We start from the raw sequence: 27,935 nt of genomic DNA on the forward strand, positions 1-27,935 counted from the left end.
GGCTGCCCTGGGCACCTGAAGGGTGAGTAGGAGCTGGCCAGTGTGGGGAGGCGGAGGGTGGGGGAGAGGGAGGAAAGGATTCTAGTCAGAGGGAACAGCATGTGCAAAATCCTGGGGCAGGAAGAGAGGCTTGGACATTTGAGGAAGAGAAAAAAGGCTTGTGGGGCCGGAAGGTGGAGAGTGAGGGAGAAGAAAGTTCACAATAAGAGTACACAGAGGGTTGGGGGACCAGTGGGCCAAGGCCTCACCAGTCAGCCCAGAAGTATTAATTTCCTCCCAAGGGAAATGAGGCGCCTCTGCAGGGTTGTAAGTTGTAAAGGTGAAGTGACCAAGTTTACATTTTATTTTATTGCTTATTTATTTATTTAGACTTTTTAGGGCGGCACCCACGGCATATAGAGGTTCCCAGGCTAGGGGTCCAATGGGAGCTGCAGCTGCTGGCCTACACCACAGCCACAGCAACGCGGGATCCCAGCCGCCATCTGCGACCAACACCACAGCTCAAAGCAACACCAGATCCTTAACCCACTGAGCAAGGACAGGAATCAAACCGCATCCTCATGAGTATTAGTTGGGTTCTATTGCAGAGCCACAATGAGAACTCTCAGGTTTGCATTTGAAAGGAAAGCTTCTGGGAGTTCATGTTGTAGCTCAGTGGAAACAAATCTGACTAGTATCCATGAGGATGCAGATTCGACTCCTGGCCTCACTCAGTGGGTCAAGGATCTGGCGTTGCCAGGAGCTGTGGTGTAGGTCGCAGACATGGCTCAGATCCTGCGTTGTTGTGGCTGGGGCATAGGCCAGCGGCTACAGCTCTGATTCGACCCCTAACCTGGGAACCTCCATATTGCATGGGTTCAGCCCTAAAAAGATTAAAAAATAATAATAAAAGCTTCTGGATGCCCTGTGAGAGTGGAGCAGAGTAGGCAGCAGAGCTTCAGGGAGGCTGTCGCATGGAGACCTGTGAGGGAAGCAGCAGAGTCTCCGGATTTGGTGACCCCTTGTGGGACATGGAGCAGGGACATGGCAGTAGAGGCTTCTAGGTTTTAACCTGAGCAGCCAGAAGGATGCAGGGCTGGGGGGGGGCTCCCTAACTTTCAGCAGGAAACACGTTGACCCCTGAAAGGGGGAGGGTGGGTATGTGGTGCTCAGGAGAGATGCCCTGGTTGGAGATGAGAACTGGAGGGTCACAGGCCTAGAGGTCACCCAGAGAGAGCCCAGGACAGAGCCTGCAGGGAACTCCCAGCTGAGAGGAGACACTTAGGCAGGAGCTGGAGAGGGAGGACCAGGGGACTGCGGCCCCTCCCCTGAAACCCTGTCATCTCCAAAGCTCTGGGGAAGCATGGACTTTGTCTGGCGTAGTGCGAGGGTGCTCAGTAAACATGGATTGAATAAATGAATCGATGAATGAATGAACGGCTGGGATGAGGTCAGACGACAGGAAGCACTTCAGAGGGTGGAGTCCCAGGGGAGGGAAAGAGAGGCAGCACCCCCTCGTCCCCCCCTCCCCAGCTGGAGGACAAGTGGGAGGCTATTCTGGGGCCTCCTCTGGGTAAATATAGCCTCTGAACGGGGTGGGGGCAGGGTGGGGGGCCGGAGGTGGCTTCCTCGGTTTGTTTGGGGCACTTCCTTATAAGGCTGTGCAGGCTGAGGCGCCTGGGAGGGTGAGGTCAGGGGCTGAGCTCGCCATTCAGCCCAGCCTGATGCTGTCCCTGCTGCCGCTGCTGCTGCCAGAGACTCAGAGGAAATCAAAGCTCGGCTTTGGGCTCTGGCCAAGGGAGCGCAGAGTGTGGCCTCTTAAAGGGCCCCCTCGGCCTCCCATCTATGCAGGGGCCCAGTCCAGGGGCGGGAGAGGATCTCTTTCCACCGTCCTCTTGGAATTTGATGCTGGGGGCCCCGGTTTTCCCATCTGCACAACAGCTTGGCCTGGATCCTTCCCTGAGGCTCCGCACAGCTAGGAGACCCTGCGGTCTAAACGTTTTCTCTCCCACTGCAGGGTCTACACTTCTTGCTTTGACATCTTGAGATCAAAAACGCGGAGTTCAGTCATTGCTTCCAAAGGCACTGGTCCCTCAGCTCCTCTCAGCTCCCCGCTCTCAGCCCCTCCTTAGGGGACCAGCTGCTGTCACTTGACCCTGTGGTGTCACAGCTGCTGTCAGAAATGCCATCCTTGTCAGGCAAGGGATGGAGGAATGTGATTTAATTTCAGCTGGAATGTGCCCTCTGGGGCTGCCCCTTGAAAGGACAGGGGATGGAGACTAAGCCCACCTAAGCCCAGGAAGCCCAAGAAGCCTCTGGGCTTGGGGACAGGCCCCTTGGTTTGCAGGGGGCCCCCCATCCCCACCCCACAGGGGACAGTAAGTTCCAGGACAGGTGCTGCAGCAGGATGGGTGGAAGTTAGACTTGAGGGTCTTCCTGGGAGGTGGGAAAAGGGAATGCAACTCCAGTGGATTAAGAAAGGACTAAGGTACCCATTCTGGAGTTGTCAGGCCCACCTTAAAAAGACAGAGGATGAGTTCCCATCATGGCTCAGTGGTTAATGAATCCGACTAGGAACCATGAGGTTGCGGGTTCGATCCCTGGCCTTGCTCTGTGGGTTAAGGATCCAGCATTGCATGAGCTGTGGTGTAGTTTGCAGACTCGGCTTGGATCTTGCGTTGCTGTGGCTCTGGCGTAGGTCGGCGGCTACAGCTCGGATTTGACCCCCAGCCTGGGAACCTCCATATGCTGCGGGTTCGGCCCTAGAAAAGGCAAAAAGACAAAAAGACAAAAAAAAAAAAAAAAAAAAAAAAAAAAAGACAGAGGAGAGTTCAAGGGAGCAACCAGGGGAGGGACCATATGGCTCAGGGGCAGGAAAAGGGACAGAATGGCTTCAGGTGAGAGCCCACGGAATCTGCGATCAGAAGCAGAGAAAAACATGGTCCTTGGCGTTCCCGTCGTGGCTCAGTGGAAACGAATCTGAGTAGCATCCATGAGGATGCAGGTTCGATTCCTGGCCTTGCTCAGTGAGTTAAGGATCCAGCATTGCCCTGAGCTCGGAGTAGGTCACAGATGAGGCTTGGATCTGATGTTGCTGTGGCTGTGGCGTGGGCTGTGGGGGGCAGCTACAGCTCCAATTTGACCCCTAGCCTGGGAACCTCCATATGCCACATGAGCAGCCCAAGAAATGGCAGAAAGACAAAAAAAAAAAAAAAAAGATAAAACAAAAGGAAACAGGAACATGATCCTCTCTGTTTCCTCTCATGGTCCGAAGATCCCCTACTCCCCTCTCTGCTTCTGCCCTTCCCTTTCCCCTCTCCTCTGTCTCTAACACCCACCCCCCCAAATCAGGCTTGTCTCTTCTCCAACACTTTAGAAGCAATAGCCTCTGCCTCCTGGTCCCCCACCCCTTCTCTTTCTCAACCCCATTAATTCAGGGTCTGTTGTGTGCACATCCCTCCTATAACCTCCTCACGCTGTCACCTCTGGTCCCTCTTTCCCCTAAGGGACAAACCCTGGGCCTCAGAGTCCTGGGTCCTAGAGCCCCCTTCAGCCTTCTCCTCTTCCAGTCCCAAGCTCCCCTCCCGCCAGCCCTATTCACTCGACTCCCCACCCCCATGACTCAGCTGTGGCACCAGAAATAAACCGAAGCAGGTGCCAGGGGGCCACTGTCGAGGAACCACCTCCCAGCAGCTGTGGGCTCAACTGCTGACAAGCCGAGCCCCAGGGTCCCAGGAGGGGTGGCTGGGAGACTTTGATTTTGGGGGTGGGGAGATGCCCGGCTGGCTCTGTTCCCCTCCTCCATCCCCCCCATCCCCCATGATAAGGAGAGACACCACTCACTCACTCACGGACCACCCTCCTCCCTCGGCTCCCCCCTCCACCTCTCCTCTGTCCTCCACTTCCTTTCCTCCCTCCTCCTGGCCTCTTCCCAACTCCTGAATCCCTTGGTCTCTCCTGGACTCCTTTTTTTTTTTTTTTTTTGTCTTTTTTAGGGCTGCTCCCGTGGCATATGGAGGTTCTCAGGCTAGGGGTCTAATCGGAGCTGTAGTCACCGGCCTACACTACAGCCACAACAATGTGGGATCCGAGCCACATCTGCAACCCACACCACAGCTCACGGCAACGCCGAATGCTTAACCCGCTGAGCGAGGCCAGGGATCGAACCCTCACCCTCGTGAGTCCTAATCAGATTCGTTAACCACTGAGCCATGATGGGAACTCCACCTGAACTCCTTTTTCTTTTCTTCTTTTTTTTTTTTAAATTAAAATATAATTGATTTACATGGTTGTGCCTCCTTCTTTGTCTATTAGTCTCATTTGCCAGGAAGCTATGTGTCAAGAGAGAACTGCAGCTCACTTTGATGGGGAAAAAGGCACCAAGAGACATCCTTGCCAATGGTACTTTGAATCCTTAGATGCCACTTGGGGTCCACAGAACAAGGGCTACCGGGCACTGGGCTGCTCCCCTTACATGCTCCAGTCCAAAGCAGTCAACCAGCAGCCCTGCCTCTGTTAACAGCTTCTAAAGACTAAGGAAGACCCATCAGGAAATAAACACAGAGGCCACAATCTACCCACTCAGATGATTAACTAGAGTCTAGAGTCTTCGAGTGGGGAATTTCCTTATGTTTTTCTTCTTTCGCCCTCTTTTCTTTTCTCTCTCCTTCCCAACCCCTTTCTCCTGCTCTGCCCCTGAATCTTTTGGTTCTCCCATCCCAGGAGGACGTAAGCAGCTCTGCTGAGGCAGACTGGGAGTTAGATGTCAGAAGGGACCTGTAGCCTGGGAAACAGAGGAGGCTTTGCACAGCTGAGAGGGAGGGTACCTGGATCCTCAACTCCAGGCGGGGACTGAGTACAGCCCCCGGGGAAAGCCCTCCCACCCACGGGGGTCTGACAGGCTGAGCATTTTTGGAAGTCTTTGGGAGCTACTGTGTCGCAGCAGGGAGCCAGGACAATGGGGCTCTTTCTCTGCCAGGCAGGAGACAGGCCCACAGACAGGGCCTTGGGACTGCGACAAAGGCCCCAGTGAGGTCAGGGCAGTATGTGGGAGTCAGGGATGGGGAGGTGGGGAGTGGGGGAGAATGAGGAGGTGGGATGTGGGTCAGAGCTGCCTGGGGAACGCTGTGGACCCCCGCAGATGGAGGACCACTGAGAAGCCCATCTCCCTGGGCTCTCTGGCCCCTTCACAAGGCCCGGGCCCCTAACGTTCACCCAAGCTGGGCCTCCTCCCTCCGCATAGACCCATATACTCAGTGACCTCTCTCAGCCTCAGGGAACAGGAAACCCTGTGGTGGTGGTGGGGGGGAGCATTTAAGATGTGTGGGAAGAGGGCTGGGAGCTTAACCACATATCCAGGGCTGGGCAAGAGTGGGCACAAGGTCAGATCTCTGCTGTGCCCTGGAGGCAGAGGCAGATACAGATGTACCCCCACTCCAGGTGCCCAGAGGGATGGGGCTGACACCCCATGAGGGGCTGATTCCCCCCACCCAGGCCTAGAGAGGACACACACACACACATACACACACACACGTGCACCCACACGCACACATAGGTCCAAGGGTTGGATTCTGTGCAGGGTGCTGAGTCATTCCTGGACCAGCTCTCCCTTCCCCAGGAAGCCCAACAAAGCCAGGAGAAGGCTTCCGTTTCCGGCAGCCCTGCCGAAGCAGCTCAGCAGGTGTTGGGGGAAGAGGGGGGAGAATTCTACTTCCAGACCTATATCTACCTCTGAAACTCTCCTGCTCCACAGATCAGGGATGGTAGACCCCTGCCTACTCTGTGGTGCAGATTCCACGAGAAAGCCCAGATGACAGGGCTGGGGCACCAAAGCCCCTTCCAGCTCAATCAGTCTCTCTGGGAAATTCAACCTGCTACCTAAACTTCATCTCTGTGAGGATATTTTTCTCAGACAATCTCCCTTAAGAATCCAAGGACAGGAGTTCCTGTCATGGCGCAGTAGTTAACAAATCCGACTAGGAACCATGAGGTTGCAGGTTCGATCCTTGGCCTCGCTCAGTGGGTTAAGGATCTGGCGTTGCCTTGAGCTGTGGTGTAGGTCACAGACGCAGCTCGGATCTGGTGTTGCTGTGGCTGTGGTTCAGATCAGCAACTGCAGCTCCGGTTTGACCCCTAGCCTGTGAACTTCCATTTGCTGCCGGTGCGGCTCTAAAAAGTAAAAAAAAAAAAAAAAAAAAGACAGGCACTGCCCTCTCTTCAGAGTTCTCTTCAGACCCCACCTTCAAAGACTCACCTCAGTCTTGATCTACTTACAATTCCAGCTTAATGATCTGATATCCCTAAAAGGGCAATGAGTGGGCAATGGTAGGGTAATACAGGAAAATGTGGGGTTCTACTCTGGCCCCAGGATCATCTTCCCTGTTGGTGCTTAAGAAACAGTTCTGCTCCCTAGCTCTGTGAAGCTGGGTTGTGTGGGGAGGGCAGGTGGGACAGAAGCGCCTGGGCTAGAGAGAAGAATGCGGTGGTAGGTGGGAGCTGGGTCTGAAAGGTCACTGCTGGCATCTTGGAGAGCAGCTGGTTTGGGGTTTATGGACCTAGAGAAGTCCCAGGAGCTGGGCAGAGATGGCCTGGGAGAGGCCCCGGCTCCTCCCAGCAAGCACCTGTCTTCCTCCGTCCTGTCTCATTTGTCTGGGTCGCCGCACGTTGTGCACGCTCAGATTTTTGCTTCTCTGGATCTGTCTCCCTGTCCCTTACTTTTATCAGGTTTTCCCAACTTCTACAAAAAGGAATAAGAACTGCCTGTGTGTGTGAATGTGGTGTAATGGTGGGCGCCATCAGAAGTGTGCACATGATAATGTGCACCCATGTTGCGTATGCATGTGACCGAGCGTGGTGAAGTGTGAGGATCTGCAGCAGTAAGATTCACCCCCATCATGAAGACACGATATCCTGACACACACTTTACCATAAGACACAATTCAGTGCACTGCGATGAGGTACACACACACACACACACACACACACGCACGCACACACACAGCAGGTCATTCTCTCTCCAGTGCTCAGAGAGTGACCTCATCATCTCAATCTCCGCTGACTCACAGACCCCCGGGCCAGCTCAGTCTGGCCGGAAATGTACCCTCCCCCGCTACAGCCGGCAACCCCACTTCCCTGCCCTGGGTTCCTCGGAAAGACAGACCCTCTGCGCCCCCTGGCGGTATCCTGGGACTCCTTCTTGTCGGCTCCACTCACGCATGCGTACGAGGCACTCTCAGGCAGCCATGCCTGCAGCCCCAGCGCCCTCTGCTGACCACAGCCTACGGGACCTATAGGTCATTCCCCCAGCACCCAACCGGCGTCAGGGTTGGGGATCACTCCTCTGCCCTTCCAGCATCCTCTGTTGGAAGTTAGCCTTCCTGCAGCCTAACCTACTGCATTCCCTTCACCCTCATACCCCTTGAGAGAACCTCCCTCTGCAAGCTCAGAATGTGGACACCGAGGCACCCACCTCTCTGCCTTCCTGTCTAGGCCTTCAGCCCTTTTCCCTCCCTGGACTGAACTCTTCCAGGTCTGCTTGACTGGATACTCTGGGAACTTCAGGTTCTTCCAACTATCCTCATGCTGTTCTCCAACTACTGTGGGCTCCTTCCTTCCACAAGAACTTAACTGGGCAGCTATTCTGTACCAGGCACTCTTATAGCCACTGACATCCTGGAAGCTTCTCTGACCTTCAGAAACCAGTAAACACAGAAGGTGGATTTACCCTGTGAGGCTTGGCCCAGCTCCACGTTTCTCTCCCTTTCACGCACACAGAAGCATCAAACTTGCTTGGGCTCAAATGCAGCTTTATTTCCTGCTGGTTTTACAGGTACTCCACTCTCTTGGAAAACCAAGAATGAGTGGGCACAGTGTCCCCCCACATGTCCAGGGGAATGGAGGGGATGGGACAGCTGGCAAGGAGAGGGCAGTTGAGGCACTTTGGGACCTCCTGGAGGCCCTGAGGGAAAAACCTGAAGCCCAGGGTAGGGGTGAGAGGGCCTAAGGCAGGGCTGGGGTTGCCCAGGTATTTCCCAGAAGCTCCTCCAGGCAATATCACCTGGACTTCAGCTCCACACCTCTCATGTTGTCACTCCCTGTGGTGGGAAGAGCATGGGGTCGAGGGAGGGTTGGGGACAGAGGGCAGTGCCTTGCCCCTTAGGGACCTGAAGCAGGATTGGGAGGGGGGGTTGACCGTGTCTTCCAGTGCCCCAGTAGCCTCCTCTGACGTCCCTCTGGGGCCTTTACTGGGTGCAGAGCTCGAGCCTGGGAAAAACACATACACACTCACCCTCCCCTCTTGGGCACCTCCCCTTTCTCTCTTCTCAGAACCCACCCTCTTGCCCTCTCAGGTTCTCATTCCTTGACCCCTGACCTCATCAGAACACTTTCCCTGGCTCAGCCCTGAAGAGCCCAGAGTATGGCTTCTTATTCTCAGACAGTGGCCCTAATGGGTCCCCCCAGACCATTCAGCCCACTTCCTCTTTGCCCCAGAAAGGGATAGTGATAACTCCAAGGTCACACAGCCAGGAATGGACAGAGCTAGGATTGGAGCCCAGGTCTGTGTTGGCTGGTGTTCCCCCCCCCGCCCCCGCCTCCTCCTGGCACTCACAGGCCTGCGGGGCACACAGGAGATCTGAGGGGTCTCCCAGCGACCATTCTCCTGGCAGCGGATCAGTGGCAGGTTGCGCTGGGTCAGTCCCTCCCGACACCGGTAACGAAGCACCGTGTCTACTTCATAGCGCAGCCGTGGACGGCCAAACACTTGAGCCAGGGGCAGCTCCGGTGGGGGCCCACAGGACACTGCAGAGGGGACACAATCAGGAACTGGGAGCCCGACACAATCAGGAACTGTGTGTAACAGTTCCCAGCATCGGGATGAAGGAGGAGAGGAGTAGGTCACAAGCTGACAGGCAAGAGAGCAGGGATTCCGAGTGGACCCATCTAATTTGTTATCCCACCCAACTCGTGGCCTGGGACATATTTCTGGTTCCTCTGTGTGGCTTTGCACCTTCCTTTTACACAGCATCAGTTCCCCCCGGGGTTCCCTGCTCCCCACCCCTCTTCCCGCTTGCCCGCCCTCACCCAGCCCCATCTTGCAGGTGTAGGACAGGTGGTAGTTGCAGGGCACATCGCTCCATTGTCCCTGATCGTGCCACACCATAACCACGCAGTTCTCTCCGGACAGGAAGTAGCTGTCTGGCTGCCCTGGGTTCCAGTTCTCATAGAGCTGGGAGGGAGGAGGGAGGAGGTGGTGAGGAGCTCCAGCTCCAGAGCACTGGGAGGAATGGACCTGGAGGACCGGAGGAGGAGGTGGGGGAGGGGCACCAGGAGCGGGAAGGCTAGAGGGATGGAGAATAGAGAACCCGGAAGGAGAAAGAAGAGGTCGGGGGGGGGAGCGTTGGGGGAAGGGATAATGGGTACCAGAAGAGAAGAGAGGGGGGTACAAAGAAAGGAGGAGGGCCAGGAAAAGGAGAGGGAGGGCTGAGGGTCATTGCGGATGGAGGGGAGAAGCGCTTCGAAGAAGCGACCTAGGTAGCCTGAGGGGCAGCTGAAGCCTCTCACCAAGGGGACGCCATCTGACCACAGGAAATCGCCTTCGATGGTCCTATCGTTGAGCCCAATCCACTGGTACTCCCGGTATTGATCTGGGGAAGAACCGCAGGGAAGACGAAGGCGTGCAGTGAGCGTCGCTGCCAGCAGATGGCGGCCATTCCCTGCCGCGGGGCGGTCTGGGGGTGCCCGCTGGGGGAGCCCTTCCCGCAAGCCAAAATCCGCGCTTCCCTCGCACCTCCGCACACCCGCAGGGTGGAAGGCAGGGTCGTGGGAGGTGAGGGAAGAAGAAAAATACCACCAGGGCTAGAAAAGGGAAACTCTGGAAGAGGAGTAAAAACTTTCCACAAGGGGAGCGTGAATGGAGGCAGGAGAGCCGGGGAGGTGGGGAGCCACTAAAAATGAGCCCCCGAGCCCCAGGCTGATGCAGGTGTATTTCCTGCGCGAATCTCAACCCTCCCCTGCCTGAAGCCCCACTGCCCACGTGTGGAGTGGGAAGGAGGGAGAGAGGAAGGAAAAGTGAGTGAGTGAATGAATACGGAACCAAGCAATGAGTACCTGAATTCATGTATAAGGGAATTAATTGACACACTCACTCATTAATTACTTGATTGATTAATGAGCGAGTGAGTGTGTACGAGAGAACAAGTCGCCTCCCGCCCCGTCCCCAGCCCACTGTTGATGAAGTCCTGTTCCTCCGGCGTGCTGATGCTGGCCAGGTGCGCGCCGTACATCCGGCACTTGTTTTCCGCCTCTTCCCAGCTCTTTCGCTTAGAAAAGTGCTTGTAGCAGGCGCCCTGGAAGGAGTCCCAGCCAGGGCTGCAGAAGCGGAGGCCTGGGACACAGAAGGGCAGGCAGCTTAGGCCGGAGGTCCGGGAACCCAGAGAGACTGGGTCCCCTGACGCAGAGGGACTAGGCTCCTCCCACCACCGCAGATCGAGGGGGCGGGACTGAGGGCAGGGGGTGGAGCCATAGAGTGAGTAGGGAAACAGAGGCTGCGAGCAAGAGCAAGAGAGCGGAGGGACCCTGGTGCAGGGGACCCTGATGCCTTTTTTTTCTCTGAGCAACAGGGACCAGGGTTAAGGCTGGAGTCCTGGCTTGGGGCTCTGCAATCCTCCATCCTAAAGAAGAGCTTGAACCTCCTCTCTTCCCGGGAGAATGAAAACTGGCAAACATTGCCTGCCAAATTCCAGGAGCTCAGAGCCCCAGAGAGGGAGCATTTTTGGTTCCATTTAACAGATGAGGAAATTGAGGGTAGAGCTCAGAGAGGTTATGCAATTTATATAAAATGGGGATGTATTGGAGTTCCCGTTGTGGTGCAGTGGAAATGAATTCGATTAGGAATCACGAGGTTGTGGGTTCGATCTCTGGCTTGGCTCAGAGGGTTAAGGCTCCCGGCGTTGCCCTAAGCTGTGGTGTAGGTCGAAGACAAGGCTGGGATCTGGCGTTGCTGTGGCTGTGGTGTAGGCTGGCAGCTGTAGCTCGGATTCGATCCCTAGCCTGGGAACCTCCATATGTCACAGGTGCGCCCTAAAAAGCAAAATAAATAAATAAATAAATAAAATGGGGGTTTATTAATGGTAAGGCCCAAACCAGTGCCTCCCACTCCCTCTAGAACTAGTGCAATGAGGCGGGATCCAGGCTTCAGATCTCCCCCCACCACAGCCCCACAACACACTCACCAACATCGCACAGGTCCCCCCCATAGCCAGGCAAACATAGGCAGCGGACCCCCTCCTCCTCCTCCAAGCACGTCCCACCATTGTGACAGGGGCTGGGGACACAGTCACCTGGAGGGGGAGAGAAGTGAGGTCGGGGAGCACAGCTCTGCAGCCTCAGCCCTCAGGACAGGGTTGAGAGGCCAGAGCCTTGTCTTGGAGGCTATCACAGCACCCTAAACATTCTCCCTGGAGCCTGCCTCTGGGCACAGCCCCACCCTGCATTCCGGCCTTTTCCCTGTCTCACTGCCCCCCACCCCCCCCAGCACTGGCTCGGCTCTGGGCAGGCCATTGTCATGCCCACCAGCCTGGGCCCTGTGTATCAGGGGCCAGGGGAAGTGGCCAGAAGGGCCCTCAGGAAAGATACCAGACTGTCTGTCATGCATCCTGGGCTCTTACTAAACTCTTGGCTCTGCTGGGTGACACGGGACCTGCTACTTTACCTCTCTGGGCCTAGAATTTAGTCCCCCACCCCCTGCCATTGTGTCAGAGCCTAGCATAGATCTCTGTAGTCTAGGTGGACTGGGTGGAATTGAGGGAGAAGAGGGTTGCCATAGCAACAGTGAGGTATGGGACCTGATATCGGGGTGGTCCAGATGGGAACTAACCATTCCTCCTGCTGTCTACTGGGCAGAGCCAGGCCTAGAAGCTGTCCTGTAGTACTGGCTCTACACACTCTCTTGACATTATCCAGTTTCTTTGCTTCCTCTCCTTATCTCCCTGGGCCCCCTTTTCTCCTCCACTTCAGGGCCTTCTGCAGATTCCCCAGCCTAGCAACCGCTCCAATCCATTTAGGTCCTTCCTCTGGCTCCCTCTCCTCCAGGCAGTCTTCTTGGACTAACACACCACCCTAAAGGCCTGCAATCTGTTGTCTGGATCCAGCTCCATCCGGCCAAGACATCTGCCTTCTCCTCTGAACTCTCTCTCTGGATCCTGGGCGCCTGTGCTTACACAGGGCCTGGGTGCTGATGGGGCTGTCAGATTCTACCCCTTTCTGTTCCAGAGGATCCTGAGAAGATGGCCTCACAGACCGACAGCGCAGGTCAGGGTTCTCAGCCCAGCCCTTGGCGGGACCCTTCAGACCATGCCACCCATTCCTAGCAGCCAAGGCCAAGGCCCAGGCCCACAATGCTTCGCTCTGGCCTGAGATCCACTGCCTGGTGGGAATCGGAGCAGAGGTGGGGGGAGGGAAGCTGGACTCGATTCAAAGAATTTTGCTGGGATGACCTAGCTGTTTTGGGTAAAATGAATCAGCTGTTCCCCTCCACTCCTCTTGTCACCACCTCTCCTGCCAATAGTTTCTTCCAAGCTGGTATTGCTACCTCCCTCCCTCTGCTAAAAGCTAGGAGAGGAGGTGTTTTATTTTACCCTTTAAGGACCAGACCCCACAGAGGGCAGGGGTCTTGAACCCCCCTCCCATTCCTCACACTTTCCTGCTCTTCCTGTTGTCCTCTCTGCCCAAGCTTCTCTCTGTCCACCCCTCTCTGTTTGGGACAAAGAGTCTCAAACTTGGTCCCCAGTACCCCACCCAGGCCATAGGTCCCTTCCCCTGGCTGTGGTTGGCAGAACCTGAACCAGGACTGGGGGGGTGTCGGGGGTGAAGGAGCTCTTCTTCAGCTTCTACTGATCTTCCCACCTCCCCAACTTTTGGATCGACTACCATAAATCATAAAGTTCTTCCTTCTCCCCTGCCACATCAGCGCACTGGAGGACCTCTCTCTCATCCTCCAGGTAGGCAAAAAGACACTGCAGGTACTTCTAATGGGGCTCCTCTCCCCGCCAAAGCCGCTCCCCACCCCACGCAGCACTGAACTCCAAGGCCAGCTGGGCAGAGAGCAGTAGTTGAAATGGCTGAGCCTGTGATGCAGAGCCCCCTGGGCCATCCTGGGCCACCTAGGAGAGGGATCCTGGGACTAGAGGTCTCTATGTGGAAGCTCAACCTTCCCTGAATGGGTTGGGCTTCTCTCAGACCCCAGACCCTAATTCCGCATTCCCCTTCTCCCCACGCTCTCCATCCTCGCCTCCTGTTTGTGTTTTCTCCAGCATTAGGAACTTTGAGGTCCTTTGGGTTCAGGGATGGTGAAATAGAGGATGAGGGTGGTCATTAGTGCAGGAGTTAGTGCAGGATGGGGAGGCCATGGACCATGGGATGAAAGTTAGATACCATCCCCCTGCTGTAGGGGAAGGCGGATGGGGTCCTGGGGCACCTGGATGCCGGGCAATGGCCTCCATGCTAGGAGGGACTTTCTCGGTCAGTACTGTGTATGCATGGCTCCAGATGGAAGTCATCAAGATGGATCAGAAATGAATATAAATGGACACATACACACCCAAACACACACACACACACACGCACACACACACACACACACACACACACACTCTGGCTGCAGAGGTTTTTCCTCATCTGGAGTGAGGAGTGAAGGACCACAACGCTCCACATTCCCACAGACTGACAGACAACAACTTCTCGGGGTAATGTGTCCAGTCAGATTTGGGATCTTAGCTTCCAGGAAGGAAGGCAGAGAGAGGCCTGAGGAGAGGATGAGGGAACAGCAAGGGGCTGTTAGACCACCAGGCCAAGAAAGGGTGCAGGGTGAAGATGGGAAGGAAGAGGCAAAGAGACATACAGAAACCCAGGGGAGACAGACAGACAGAGACAGCGAGATGGAGCCAAAGGGCAACATCAAAGAGCCACCCAGGACATAGATCCATGGAATGAAAGGGGCAAACAGCTGGAGGTGGAGACAGAGGGTGCCAGAGTTTGGTTATAAAGCGGTTTAATAGAGATTTATTTCCAAGGCTTGTTTCCATGAAACAGTCGAAAAAAAAAATACTTCACAGAAGTAGTCGCTTAAGGCTCTGTGGGAATAAGGGTGTTCCTGGACCCCAAAGGTGGACAGGTGGGGGTAGGGATGGACTCCCAGGCTTCCCTGATACCAGTGGGAGGAGGGGGGTGGCACACAGGAGGGGGAGGGAGCAGTGGAGAATGGGCCTGGGCCCTTGAAGAATGCAAAAGGCAATGCAGACACTCATTGAACAAGGCGTGAGGATGCTTTGTGGGGCCAGTGAGATGTGAGGCACAGGTAGAGAGCTGAGGGTAGGAAAAAGTCCCAGGGGGTCAGTGGTAAGGCTGGGGTCACAGGGTGAGGATTTCAGAAACAAGGAGAAGGGTAAGTGCAGGGGGGAGTCATGGAGTTGGGGGTTGCAGGATGAGGAATCAGAGAGCTCGGATGGAAGTCACAAGGTGGGGTATCCAAGACTGGAAGCCCACAGGTAAAGGTGGGTGGGAGAATAAAGGCAAAGGACAGAGAGTCTGGGGCAATGGTGGGTTAAAGGACTATAGGTCAGGTGATCCGGAGCTGCAGGGGGAGAAATAGGAGGAGGATAAAGAGGGAGGTTGAACCTTGGGCACAGTTACCTGATGAGGGGGCCACGGCCACTCCACCACGGCTGGCACTGTCAGTGGGCAGCACCGGCTGAGCCCGCACTGAAGTCCCTGCTGGGACAGTTCTTCCAGAATGTTCTTCAGAGGGGATCTCCAGCTCCCTGGTACCCTCAGGGGCCCGTGTGGCTGGAAGCATGGAAGGGGCATCCTCGGAGCTCCCTGTCTCTTCACTCTCTCCTCGAGGGACCCCAGACAGCTCAGGACCCCCAGTATCCACCCCTATGTCTCTTGCCCCAACCAGAGTGGAAGATGGTGGGGATGCCAGGTTCCCCTCCCTGGGAGTGGGCGGGGTCTCCGTGGGTGGTCCAAGGACCCTTGGAGGCCTGGGAGCCTCTGGCTCTCCATAAGGAGGTGATGATGCACCAGGCTGTAGGACTGCCCTTGCTGGTGGGGATGCCTGGGAGAGTGACTCCTCTGGAGCTGACTCGGTGGGGAGAGTGGCTTCTGGGTGCAGACTGCCAGGCTCGCTGGGCCAGGCCCACAGCGCCTTATCCTCCACCTCCTCCTCTTCTTCTTCTTCCTCGAATTTCTCTTCTTCCTCCAACACTTGGCTTTCCTCTTCTGAGGACCCCAGGGGGGTTACAATGGATTGGGTTTCAAACTCTAGGTAAAGCACAGATGATTCAGCACCAGGGACAGCACCCACCGGAGGACCGGAAGAAGGAAGGGGAAAGGCCAAAGGGGAAATGGAGGGGTTAGGAAGGGTGAGCCCTGGGGGAGAGGGAGGAGCTGTCTTTGCCCCACAGCAGAAGAAATTTGACTGGAGCTGCAATGTTGAAGCAACACTTGGGGAGGCTCTGTGAGCTGTCGTTAGCCCAGGAAAACATGGCAGCTGCATTCCCCTCTCCCCCTCTGTTAAAACTCTCTGTTTATTTTGGGCAGATGAAGGGGAAGAGAGACCAAAGGAGATCCCTCCTTCCCAGAGGCAATTCCTTAGTCCAAGCATCTCCAGACCCAGCTAGTTGAGACTGGAATTTGCTAGAAAATCAAAGATTGGGTGAGAGACAGAAGATGTGCCTGCACCACTGTGCTGCTGAGAGGGGACAGGGCAGAGTCACGGCAGCCACAACCCCAGCCTCAACCTGGGATTGCCCCCTTCCTCCCCTAGCTTCTCCCAGGTGGAGACATCCCCAGGGTAAGGGATGTGAGTTACCTAGAAGGGTCCTCGGGGCCTCTGCCGGGTCCTCTGGAGTGGAGCTTCCACCTCCTCCATCTTCCATGATAGGAATGGAGTAGATGGCTCCTCGGGACTCACTCTCCACAGCTTCCTGAGGCAGCTGCAGCTCCTCCAGGGTCTCTGTCACTGTGACAATTGCTTCCAGTGCATCAGAGGCCAGATCAGAGGCTGGGTTGGAGGCCTCAGGGATGGCAGAGGGCTGAGTAGAGTCTGCAGCAAGAGGAAAGTGCCAAGGGCAGGTTAAAGAGGTGGTTCCACCCTCCCAGGCATGGGAGGGTTCTGAGTTAGACTCAGAGACCATAGGATTCTCTTAATTCTCTCTCATCTTCCCTATGGAGCACCTATGGGGCCCAGGGAGCACCCTGGGACGTCATCACTCATTCCTCAAGCATTAATCAAGTGCTATGTGTCATGCCAAGCGTTCTCCTGGGCACTGAGGATGCAGTGCAAAGAGCAAACTTCCTGCAGTTCTCTTGTGGCGCAGCAGGTTAAGGATCCCACACTGTCACTGTAGTGGCTCTGGTCACTGTTGTGGTGCAGGTTTGATCCCTGGCCCAGGAACTTCCAAATGCCATGGGTGCAGCCAACAAACAAACAAACCCCCTCAAAAAAACCAAAAGAGCAAGCTTCCTGCCCTCAAGGGAATTTATATTCTAGATATAGATAAATAAACATATATTATAATGTTACCATATAAAGAACCATTAAGTGGAGGAAAGAGATGGGGAGTACTAATTTACTTTTTTTTTCTTTTAGCTTTTTAGGGCTGTCTCAGTGGCATATGAAAGTTTCCAGGCTAGAGGTCAAATCAGAACTGTAGCTGCTGGCCTACACCAGAGTCACAGCAACACCTGCAGCCCACACCATGGCTCACAGCAATGCCGGATCCTTAACCCACTGAGTAAGCCCAGGGAGCTAAGACAGGGATCAAACCTGCATCCTCATGGATCCTAGTCAGATTCATTATCACTGAACTCTGGGAAGTACTCATTTAGGTGGCATGATAAAGAAAGGCTCAGGAGAGAGGGCATCCCTTGAGTAAGGGGATGGAGGCAGAAGGAGTTTAGGGTAAGGTGCGAAGGACCCAGGGCTTTAGAAGTGAAAGGGGACAGGTGGCCAGCACCACAGGAGAGCTAAGGGGTAGAGTACAGGGAGGACATTCAATTGTCACGACCTGCTGATCTCAGTGTTGGGTCCAAAGGGCAAAGGAAGGGGCCACCCCATCCCACCAGGATCTGCTCCCTGAAAATAAGCAGAGTTTTAGAATGAATTACCTTGTCCCCGGGGAAAGGAACCAAGAACAGAAAACCAATGAAGCAAAGGTGGAATTGGGCTAAGAAAAGCCCTGAGGGCCGTCTGTGTTCAGTCAGTCAAGACAGGACAGCACATCCTGCCCTCATCACCTGCTCCAATGAGCCTTGCTCATACCAGACAAGCAAATCTGAAGGAGGCATGCCCTTGCCTGCTCTGTCCTCCACCTGCTTGCAACCAGTCATCCTCTTCCCTCCCCTCTTTCTCCTGATTCAGTTCCTCCTTCCATTCTTCCCAGAATGGTGCTTGGCACATAACTATAATCTGTGCTAGAAGCATTAGCTATCGTCATCATCACCACCATTATCCATGTTCCAGGAACCCTTTCCCAATGGACCTGCCTTGCGGTGGACTTCACTTCCCCACCCCTCGCAGCCTTAAGCCAAAGCTGCTTTGAGATCTGTCCCCGCGGCAGTAAGGCTTTTTCTCAGACTTTCCTTGTGCTGGGAGTGAGGCATTTCAGCTTTGGTCAGATTGGGGGTTCCCATGGCAGAAACTGTCTCCTCCTCCCTCAGATTAGGAGCTCTCTGAGGGTAAAGGCTGTGTCTTCTCCTCCCACTTCTGCCCCCAGCCCTTGTACCACTACAGCAGGCTCACAGTTGGGGCAAGGACTCAGACACTCTATGGTGATGGTCAGTCACCCTTGGCCTGGGCCCTGAGCCTCTGCCTCCCCTCCAGCTCCCAATATAAGATGTGGGCAGGAAGCCATTACATCACCCAACTGTCCTTAAGGACCTTCTCCCTGTCGGGGGAATTGTGTCTGTCAATCAATATTTGGTGGCTAAAGATCTGACACCTTCTAGCTGAAGGTTCTGGAAACCCCTCTGAAGGCCCTGGAGGGTGTTTGGTTAACTGGCACCGGGAAAGTCAGTCCTCTCTGGTCAGCAGAGATGGACACATATCTGGTCAGCCCAATATGGGAGATGCAGCTTTTTAGGCAGATTTGCAAGAGGAGGTGATAAGGCCCGGAATGCAGATGTGGAGCCCGGGTGAAAAGATGCAGAGGGGCGAGCTCTCCTTGAGGCCGTGCAGTCCAAGCCAGAGGGAATGATCAGAATTAGAGCCTGAGGTGACAACCTGATCATTACCCAAGGCTCCTTCAGGCCAGTGGCAAAGACCCAAGACTGGTCCGAGCTGAGGGAGGCCTGCGAGGCTCAACTCTGCCTCCCTGAGGTGGGTCTCAGCCTTTGCAGGGGAGGAGGGCTCACCTCGGAAGCAGTAGACGTTGAAGCGGCTGTGCTTGTTGGGGAAGCCCGTCTGGTTGGGAAAGAGGAAAAGAGTCTTGACACCAGGGAGGCCCCCACCACAGCGCTGGCTGGGTGTGACGATGGGGTAGCGCACACTGCCATCAGCCAGCCAGCCTGGGCTGCAGCGGTCCAGGCCACCATCCCAGGCTGCATACAGCTGGCCCGTGGTTGCAATCTCGGCACCCCGCTCCTGGCAGTATGCACGTGCCTCCTCCAACGTCAGCTTGTCTGGAGGGGCACCCAGAAACAGCTCTCCTGGGGAGGAAGAGGGGGATGGATTACCAGGAAGGTAGCCCCCTTCCACCCTGGGTTCCCACAGGGATTCTGGGAGATTCTCTGGGGCTCTGTCTCCTCATTTGTGACATGGAGTCCACCACCCTACTTCCGAGGTTTGAAGACTTGATAGAACCTTAGGATGGATAATATTGCTCAAAGGAACCTTGGCCAACTTCCTTGTTCTGCAGAGAAGGAAACTGAGGGTCAGAGGTGGAGAGATGCATGGCAGGTTGCAAACTCAGTTTCCTACCACCTGTCTGAGACTTTGGCCATGAACTTGCCTCTATGACTGTGTTTGGAGGGAGGGGCAATGTTTCCTTACCCCCACCTGCCCACTTAAATACAGGATGATAGGGGTGGATAAGGTCGAATAGAAGCCCAGGAGGACTACGGGTAGCACTAGGGAGGGGGCTCTCCCCCCAGGAACCTCCATCCCTCAATCACCATTTAATTCTTCAGCATAACAGTAGACATCATAGAGGTCATCCGGGTCTACCACTCCATAGTTCCGGACCCCAGGGAAGCCATCCATGTCTCCATAACAGGCCTCTCGTGGAGTCTGGATGGGATACCTGGGGAGGGGGGGACAAATGCCTTCACCAGGGAGTTTTCACCAGAGACCCATCCCATGGTCACCCTCCTGCATCACCTTGCGTTTTCTTCCTTTCTTTTTCTTTTTTTGCTTTTTAGGGCTCAACATGCAGCTATGGACGTTCCCAGGCTAGGGGGTCCAATCGGAGCTGTAGCTGCCCGCCTACACCACAGCCACAGCAACATGGGATCCGAGTCACCTCTGTGACCTACACCACAGCTCATGGCAAAGCTGGATCCTTAACACACTGAGTGAGGCCAGGGATGGAACCCGAATCCTCATGGATACTGGTTGGGTTCGTTCCTGCTGAGCCACAATGAGAACTCCTGAATCACACTGCCTTTCAATGAAGCCTGTTGTCCTCCCAGCTCTGCAGAAATGCACACCCCCATGGCAGGGTCCTCACCCACCCTCTGAGCCTTCTATGGCGGCCCTGAGGCCAGGCAGCCCCTGGCAGAACTAGAGGCCATAGCCACCTCAGAAACAACTAGAAGTTCCTGGTCCACAGCTCCAGCCCACCTCACAGTCTGGTCAGACAACCAGCCAGCATCACACTGTTCATAGCCCCCGAGGTAGGCGGCATAGAGCTGCTCCGGAGTGGCGATTCGGGCTCCGATGCGGGCACAGGCTTCCTGGGCCCCAGTGAAGGAGAAAGCGTAGCGGGCAGAGCCCTCTCGGTAGAGAAAGACAACCCCTGGGGGGCAGAGAGGTTCCTGAGGCAGGGTCACCCAGCACAGTGACACCCCTCAACCTCCTTGTCACTCCTCTGTACACAAAGGGCAGAGTCCAAATTGCACTCACTCTATAGCATGAGGGGCTTAAGTTAGATTGTGGGTAGAATTTCCTCCCCCTGAAGAGTGAAAGTAGGTAACAAAGGCCAGTATCTACTCATTCCTTTTCCAACTCAACCTGTACCTTCTAGATGTTTGCTTCCCCCTCAGGCTGTGGGCTCCCTGAGGGCTTGGAGTCCTTCCCTCCCTCTCTCCAGGAATTTCTTCCTTTTTTTTTTTTTTTCTTTTTCTAGGGCCGCACCCGCAGCATATGGAGGTTTCCAGGCTAGGGGTCTAATCGGAGCTGTAGCCCTCAGCCTACACACCACAGCCACAGCAATGCAGGATCTGAGCCGCTATACCACAGCTCATGGCAATGCCGGATCCTTATAACCCACTGAGCAAGGCCAGGGATTGAACCCTCAACCTCATGGTTCCTAGTCGGATTCGTTAACCACTGAGCCACATCGGGAACTCCCAGGAACTTCTTTCCACCCCTGCTCTCTCACCTTTGACCTTGACCTCCACAGCGTCGCTGCTGTCATCGATGCCGTGCTGAACCTCGCAGCGGTAGATGCCCGAGTCGTTGGGCCGCAGCTCGCTCAGCACCAGGGAGACATCGGTGAGTGACGCCGGGTACCCAGGCAGTGCCACGCGGAACCGGTAGGCCTCGCTCACCTTGACGCGCAGCCCCCGCGCCACCAGAACCTCGGCCTCCCGGCCCCGAGACAGGAAGGTCCACTTGACCCGCGGGGAGCCCAGCGCGGCCCGGCGGCTCGGCGGCGGCCGCAGGTAGTGAACGTGGCACGGGATGGTGAGGGCGCCACCCAGCACGCCCTGCAGCGGCGCGTCGCCGGCGATGCGCACGCGGAAGGCCCGGTCCTCTGTAGGCGGGCGGGGCCGGCTGCAACTCAGTGTTAAGGATCCGCGGGGACCCGGCCCAGGGTTTCCAAGCCCCGCCCCAGGATCCCTGCGGCCCCGCCCCAGGATTCCTCGGCCACGCCGCGAGTTTTCGTAACCCCGCCCCCGGGAACGTAGCTCCGCCCCAAGAGTCCTGCAAACCTACCTCTAGGTCCCCCAAGCCCACCACTCACGATCTCCAGACCCATCCGCCAAGTTCCCCAGTCAGTTTCGCCCCCCAGAGTCTCTCGGTACCACGCCTAGGTTTTCTGGGCCCCACCCCAGGGTCGTCTAACCTTGCCCCTTGGGTCCTCCAGCCCTGACTTAAAAGTCCCCCCCCACACCCCCCTCCCCGCGCCACATCTATTCCCTTCAAAGTCACCTTCACTATTTCTCCCAACTCCATCCCTGTTCTGCCTCCCAGCCCCATTCACCGTGCCCCCAAATTCCCCCATCCTCTGCCCTGGGGACTTGCAGCCTTGCACCTAGCGCTCCTCCCCAGTCCTATTCCCAAGATTCCACCACCCTATCAGGGGCCCCTAAATCATCCCCTATTTTCAAGCGTCCCTGCCCAGACCCTTCCCCACAGTGCTCCCGATTCCATCTCCTCCATGGGTCCCCCGAGGCTGGCAGAGGTCGGTTAGGGCTGAACAAGAAGCCACTTTCTACAGCAGGGGCGATGCAGGAGGTAGACAGTGACCCTGAGTGGCATTGCTTACCTGAGCTGTCCCCTTCCAGAGCATCAGCCAAGGCCGCAGGGACCGGGGCCAGAGCCAGTGCTGCCAGCAGGGGCAGGAACAGTGGGGCCATGCTGCAGGCTGATGGAGGGACTTGAGGAGGAAAAATGGGGTTAGACCTCAGGATGGGCTTCCGGCTCCTGCCCCAGCCGCATGGATCACTTATCCCGATCTCAGAAGCCCAATGCCCCCACCTCACCATTAACACTGTTTCTGATCCATGTCTCCCCCAGAGGGATTCTTATTCAGCACCAAGACCTGGGTCCTTGTCAACTCACTGCGTGACTTAAAGCAAGTTCCTTACCCTCCTTAGGGCTTTGTTTTCTTACTTGTAAAGGAGCACTGTTACTACTACGTCAGGCTGTGATGAGGCTATGTGATTTGTTGTTGTTGTTGTCTTTTTGCCTTTTCTAGGGCCACTTCCTACAGCATATGGAGGTTCCCAGGCTAGGGGTCCAATCAGAACTGTAGCCACCAGCCTACGCCAGAGCCACAGCAACGCGGGATCCGAGCCGCGTCTGCGACCTACACCACAGCTCACGGCAATGCCGGATCGTTAACCCACTGAGCAAGGGCAGGGATCGAACCCGCAACCTCATGGTTCCTAGTCAGATTCATTAACCACTGCACCACGAAGGGAACTCCGAGGCTATGTGCTTTGAGAGTACTTTTTATCGTAAATAAACACACACACACACACACAAAACACCTGTGCAAATAAATATATAGCACCCTGCACACAGTAAGAGCTCAATAAATGTTTAGAGCATACAGCATGAATGGTAGGTGCTATTATGCTTAGAGTCCCCTCTGCCCCTCCCAGCGCCAGACTCCTCGGAACCCTCCTCCTCCCACAGTCTCCCTCCAAACTTTCCTTCCTATCCCTTCCTCCCTGAGCACTGTACCCACACAGCCTCCTTGGGGAAGGCTTCCTAGTCTAAACCTGAGCAAAGCATAACTTCTCTCCAGCCCAACCCCTCCTTGATCTCCCCCCACCCTACCATCACTAATGAGGAAACTCTTCTCTTTACTCCCCAGAATTAGCCCCCCTTCCTTGGCTGCCTTCTCCCTTCTTCCTCGCAGCCTTTCCTTTCTGCCTGGCACGGGCTTTCCCACCGGATCTCCTGGCTCAGAAACCAACTGGGACAAAGCCCCTGTCTCTGCCAGTCTGGCCTCCATCCAGCCTCTCCCTTCCCCCATCCCAGCCCCATGCTGGGCGGTGGGCTAAGGGGAGGTGTGAGAAAAAAAATAAGAGGGGCCATCTCCCCTCCTGCCCTTGGCCATCAGAAGCTCTGAGAAAGCAAACTATTCCTCTCAAGATCTCAAAGCACTTACACTCTCATAATGGAGGGATGTGCGTGGGATATTGAGAAATGGGTCCACAGAGGGATAGGGTTGACCCTCGGTCCTCAGTGAAGCCAAGTCAGGCGTCAGACCATGTGACCCCAGGAGAAAGCCTGCAGAGCAGACATCATCTTTAAGAGCTGGGTTAGGAGTTCCCACTGTGGTGCAACTGGATCAGTGGCATTTTGGGAGTGCTGGGACACAGATTCAATCCTCAGGCCTGGCACAGTGGGTTAAGGATCTGGCGTTGCCACAGCCGTGGCTTAGTCATGACTCTGGCTCGGATCTGATCTCTGGCTCAGGAGCTCCATGAACCGCAGGGCGGCCAAAAATGAGAAAAAAAGAAAGTTGGGTTAGATTCAGAAGATCATGGAGAGCCAAGTCTGCCATGAAATAGGCAAAAGATGCAGTAGGAGAGATAAAAGTTGGAGGCAGGCAAGACTTCTTGGAGACCAGGCTTATTCCCATTAGTTCCTCATTCCCACTTCAGGTGCATTATTCCACCTCTATCTTCGCTGACTTTTCTGCCTTCATACGTGTCCCCCCTTCCTGAGCCTGAGATAAAGTTCCCACAACTGTGACCTCCATTTCCCCCACTGGGTCAGAGGTGGGGGAGAGTGGCAGGAACCAGATGTGCAGGGCCTCTCTCTGACCTTTGAGAGCGGGGAGGGCCTTGATGGGGCCAGATCAGAGGGTGCCGAGACCAGCACTGGGCAGCACTGGGCAGCACTGGGCACTTGAGAGGACCGCTTTCTGGGGCTGGAGTGGGGACCATTTGGCATGAAGAGCCAGTGCCTGCTGGGTTCTCGGGAGACTGTTTGCCATGCATTTGAGCTGTGCCAGGTCCCGAGCCAGGCCCCTTTCTGGCGCCCTCCCTCCCCTCTCCTTGGGCTGCTCACAGACGTGGCTCCCAGTGCTCTGACAGGCGGCCCAGAAACCCATATAGTTGGAGCCACTCTGGAACCAACACCCAACACCCTAGACCCCCCCTTTCACCTCCGTTATGTAGGTGGGGGAATGAAGGGGGAAAATCTGAGGCTGATGAGGACCTGGCTCTGCATACCTCCCACAGCCCCCACTCCCACCCCAACTAATCACACCAAGCTTGGGCCTCAGCCCCTTTCCAGGGTAGTTAGGAGTCCTGGGTAAACAGACATCCCTTCCTCTTAGGAACCAGACTCAGATTCAGGAGTCCACACCTTGGTCTCCCTCCCACACACCCACCCATCTCAGCTCCATCTTCTCATCCTCCAAAGCAGGACACGCCACTCCATCTCTAACCTCGAGAGCTCGGCAGTCTTCCTGTCCCTTCCCCTAAGATGCCACATCAGCCCTCTGCTCCAGCTTCTAGATTGCTTGTCTAGAGTTTCCCCAGCTGTTCAGGAAACTTCCCTCTTCTTACATTATTTTTCTTGTCTGACCATGGACGTCCATTCTTTCACAGGCTTTAAAAGCCCAATCCACAGGGAATCAAGACCAGGCTGTGTGCGTGCATGTGCACGCGAGCACACATGCACGCGAGCATGCGAGAACACATGCACGCTTGCATCCTATGTGTGCACATGCACATATGCACACATAACCAACACCCACCATCTCTATGCTGAATGCCCACCAACCGGCAGTCCAAGGTCTGCCCCATTGGAACTGAGCTCCAGCGCTTGGCAGGGTCAGCAGGGATGCACGGGAGGCCAGAGCCTCAGTCTCAGCAGGAAGAAAGCTTTCAGCTATTCCCTTAGTGACTGTGTGAGGGGCAACATGAACCTTCAAAATATCAGTGAGGCCTTAGCAGGGCCTGCAGGACTAATTGCAGTAATTGTATAAAGAGTCCTATTTATTGGAAGCACAACAAATCATGATTAGCAACGTCGCCAGTCAAGCTATTGTAGCTTCTCCTAGCGTGAAACCTGAAATGTGGATGATGCCATTATGAATGGCAAAGTTAGCCATGACAACACAGGCACTGGTAATACCAGGGGTAACTGTGTCCCTTGCTCTTGCTGATAAGATCTGATTAGAAGTAATACACATATTAATGGTGCTGACAAGACTGGTGGCAAATCTTGGTCCTGTTAGAACTCATTGCTATTTTAACGGGAAGGGGGTACAGAGTACCTGAGAGGAGGGGGTTCCCAGTTCAGCAGCAGTGCCAGGAAGGAAAGCAAGAATGGAAACTGGAATTCCAGCCAGCAGTTCCTGACCGTTTACCTGAGCCAGGCCTCTTACTAAATGCTTCCCAGGTATAACCTCAACTTTGAGAAAAATGCTGCTTATGCAGTACACTGATGAGGAATCCGAGGTTCAGAGAGGTCAACTAACTTGCCCAAGGTCACACAGCAAGTAAGTGTCAGAGTTGGGATTCCAGCTCTAGTCGGTGGCGCTGAGACCACCCACTACAGCAGCTCTTCACGTCTGTCCTGAGGGCTACGGGGAGGTACCCCCAGGGTTGCCTTCCGCGGTTCCTCTCGAGTTGCTGCCTGCACAGTGGGTACCGAGTCGGAGACTGCCGCCCTGCTCAGGACAAGGTCGGAAATCTCAGGAGCGGTGCTGGGACTGGAGCCCGCAGCCGGGAAGACTCGGGGACCAAGAGGGGCGTTCCCATTAGCTCGCAGACTCAAGGGGGCTGATTGCAAGCAGCAAAGGGGTGGGGGCGGGCAGCGGCAGAGCTGGAAATGGCAGGACAGCGGCCGGGGCCATAGGCGCTCCGGACTGACCGACAGCGGACCTCTCCAAGGTGTCAGGGGTCGGCGGGTTGGATGCGCCGGAACCACGGGAGGCGCGGACTGCAGAGTGGGGGGCGCGGGCTACAGGGCGGCCAAGGGGCACTCCCTTCTCTTCCCTTCCCAGGTCTGGGCGGCTAGAATGCGGTCTCACTCACCTATCGGCTGGCGGCCGAGGGCCAGGATGGGGGTGCGGCGCCGCGAAGTTTGCCGCCTCCTCCGAGGGTCTCCCCGGGTCCACGGCTGGGTCCTGCGGCTGCAGCCGAGACTGCGGCGGGGACTGCGCGGGCGCAAGGAGAGGCTGGGCCCGCAGGACGCTCGGGAGAGGGAGCCCGGCGGCCGGGCGCCGCACAAAACCCCCTTTCTTTCCCCCCGCCCCCGCTCCGCCCTTCTTTGGGGCCGCCCCTGCCCCCAGGCTGGGAACACGGGGGGCTCAAGAAGATCACGGGACTCGCTGCCTTTTCTGCGTCGGTTCCCGGCGGCGGCAGCCGCGAGAGCAAGGACGAGCGAAGTAGGACATCGTCCTGGGGATGAGAAGCCGAGGACTTGGACTAGGGAGGGAGGGAGGGAGGGCAGAAGGGGCGGGCAGGGAGCCCTCGCCGAGCGAGAGGATGATGTCGCAGCTGGAGAGGTTGGAAGTTAGACAGTTGGAGGGACTTCCCTGTTGGTCAAGGGGAGCAGAGGAGGGCCTCAGAAGAGAAAAGGATGAAGGGAGAATGGGAGGGAGCCTTTCCTCCTGGGGAAACATCACACACACGTATGAGTGGGGGAGGGAATCTCTTTTTTGGAGGCAGAATCAGGTGCAAACGACCTTAGCCACCTCCCTGGAGGAAGCTCTGATTGGGTTTTGCCTCCTGTGGTGCTCCCACTCCCTGCACAGAGGAGGAGCTGACTTTGCAGCTGGAGGGATGGAGGTTAGGCAGCAGATTCATGGGTTAAGCAAAGCAACTCAGGAACTCTCTAGACGTGGAGGGGGTGGCACAATGAGTGGACATTACTGGTCATGCAAACCAATGTACAAAATGCAGGCGTTGCTGGGAGCCCAGAGTGCCCACTGGCCAGAACTGTCACTGATGAATGTGCAGCCAGGCGCCAGGGGGTGGGCCTTGAGTGCTGCCCAGCCGCTGGGGGACTCCTCCAGCGGCCAGAATACCAATGACACTCCCCCTCCACCCCCACCCCCAGCTCCAGGGCTTCCACTTCCCTCCTCTTTCCCAGGCTCTCTTTTCCCCTCCCTCCTCCCTCCTGAGATTCCAGGCAAAGTCCTGGCACAAACCATGGGCAAGGAAGCCAGATGCCTGGGTTCTCTCATCTGGGTACCACTGAAGGCATCAAGGAGAGCTTGTTGGGGGCTTTGAGCCCTACAATCTCCAGCGGCACCTCCAAAATATCCCAAGTAAAGTGGGGGTGCCTGCCATGCAAATGCAGCCTCAGAGCAGGTCCTTGTCCCTCCAGCTAGACTCACCCAAGCCCCTCCTGTATGAAAATTCTGGACTGCCTTCTTCAGGATGCTCCAACTGCCCCACTCACCCCTGAGGGGGCTTCTACTCCTCATGCTGTGGACTTGGTTCCAAGGGACTTGACAAGCTCACACACACATAAACTAATAAACAATCCCCCCCCAAAAAAAAAACCTCCTCCCCAAATCCTTGAGAACCTAAAGGTAGAATTCTAGCTCCTCCCCAGAAATCCATCTACTGCAGAGACAGGACAACAAGACCTGGGGTTGGAGCGAGTAAGGGCCCCCAGTAAAAGACATGCCCCGGGCAGGAATGCAAGACTCAATGGGACAGAGCAAGTTGCCTGAGAGAGTCCGAGGAGAAAGAGACCTTAGTTGATTCTCTTCATTAAATGAATACTAACTGAATGTCCACTATGGACTAGGCACTGTTTTGGGCCTTAGGAATGCTGTCCCACGTTCTCCAGTAGGGAAGAGGGTGGGGATCTGAGAAGGTCTTTGGGGACAGATCCAGGCAACCTCTAGGGAGCCCTAGGACCACTCTGTGCACCCCCAGATCCTGCATGAGCTGAGAGACAGTGTCAGCCTGGGTGCCTGCCTCCAGCCCAACCCCCTCAGAGGCTCGTCTCCACACCAGCTTGATGGGGCTTGAGCCGAGCCAGGCAGGGCCAGGCAATCAAGTGGCTGAAATTCAATCCCAATGGTGGC

At 55.8% G+C, this 27,935-nt stretch overlaps 1 protein-coding gene across 1 annotated transcript; it reads right to left on the reverse strand.

Moving 5' to 3' along the window:
* Nucleotides 1–7,767: 7,767 nt before the first annotated feature.
* Nucleotides 7,768–26,126, reverse strand: BCAN (brevican). Its single transcript, XM_003481432.5, has 14 exons — nucleotides 25,927–26,126; nucleotides 21,687–21,797; nucleotides 20,577–20,951; nucleotides 19,817–19,991; nucleotides 19,150–19,277; nucleotides 18,391–18,684; nucleotides 15,848–16,081; nucleotides 14,668–15,297; nucleotides 11,211–11,318; nucleotides 10,205–10,363; nucleotides 9,541–9,623; nucleotides 9,061–9,205; nucleotides 8,588–8,778; nucleotides 7,768–8,241 (listed from the first exon to the last, which is right to left on the reverse strand). Exons 2-14 carry the CDS (start codon nucleotides 21,775–21,777, stop codon nucleotides 8,134–8,136), a joined length of 2,721 nt encoding a protein of 906 aa, XP_003481480.1. The 5' UTR covers nucleotides 21,778–21,797; nucleotides 25,927–26,126; the 3' UTR covers nucleotides 7,768–8,133.
* Nucleotides 26,127–27,935: the final 1,809 nt, after the last annotated feature.

Source organism: Sus scrofa, chromosome 4 (assembly GCF_054392235.1).
Source record: "Sus scrofa isolate SSC_HxYL_T2T_F1_AM1 chromosome 4, Sscrofa_HxYL_maternal_Yorkshire_Landrace_v2.0, whole genome shotgun sequence".
In the NCBI taxonomy this organism is placed as follows: Eukaryota; Metazoa; Chordata; class Mammalia; order Artiodactyla; family Suidae; genus Sus; species Sus scrofa.

Bases quoted from the DNA above. Each gene is read 5' to 3' on its own strand.
- BCAN (XM_003481432.5), bottom strand. From the start codon at position 21,777: ATGGCCCCACTGTTCCTGCCCCTGCTGGCAGCACTGGCTCTGGCCCCG. The intron at 10,364-11,210 runs GTGAGTGTGTTG...TCTGTGTCCCAG, and splicing joins GGGGGACCTGTGCGATGTTG to GCCTCCGCTTCTGCAGCCCT. The intron at 9,206-9,540 runs GTGAGAGGCTTC...CCTCCCTCCCAG, and splicing joins GGTCAGATGGCGTCCCCTTG to CTCTATGAGAACTGGAACCC.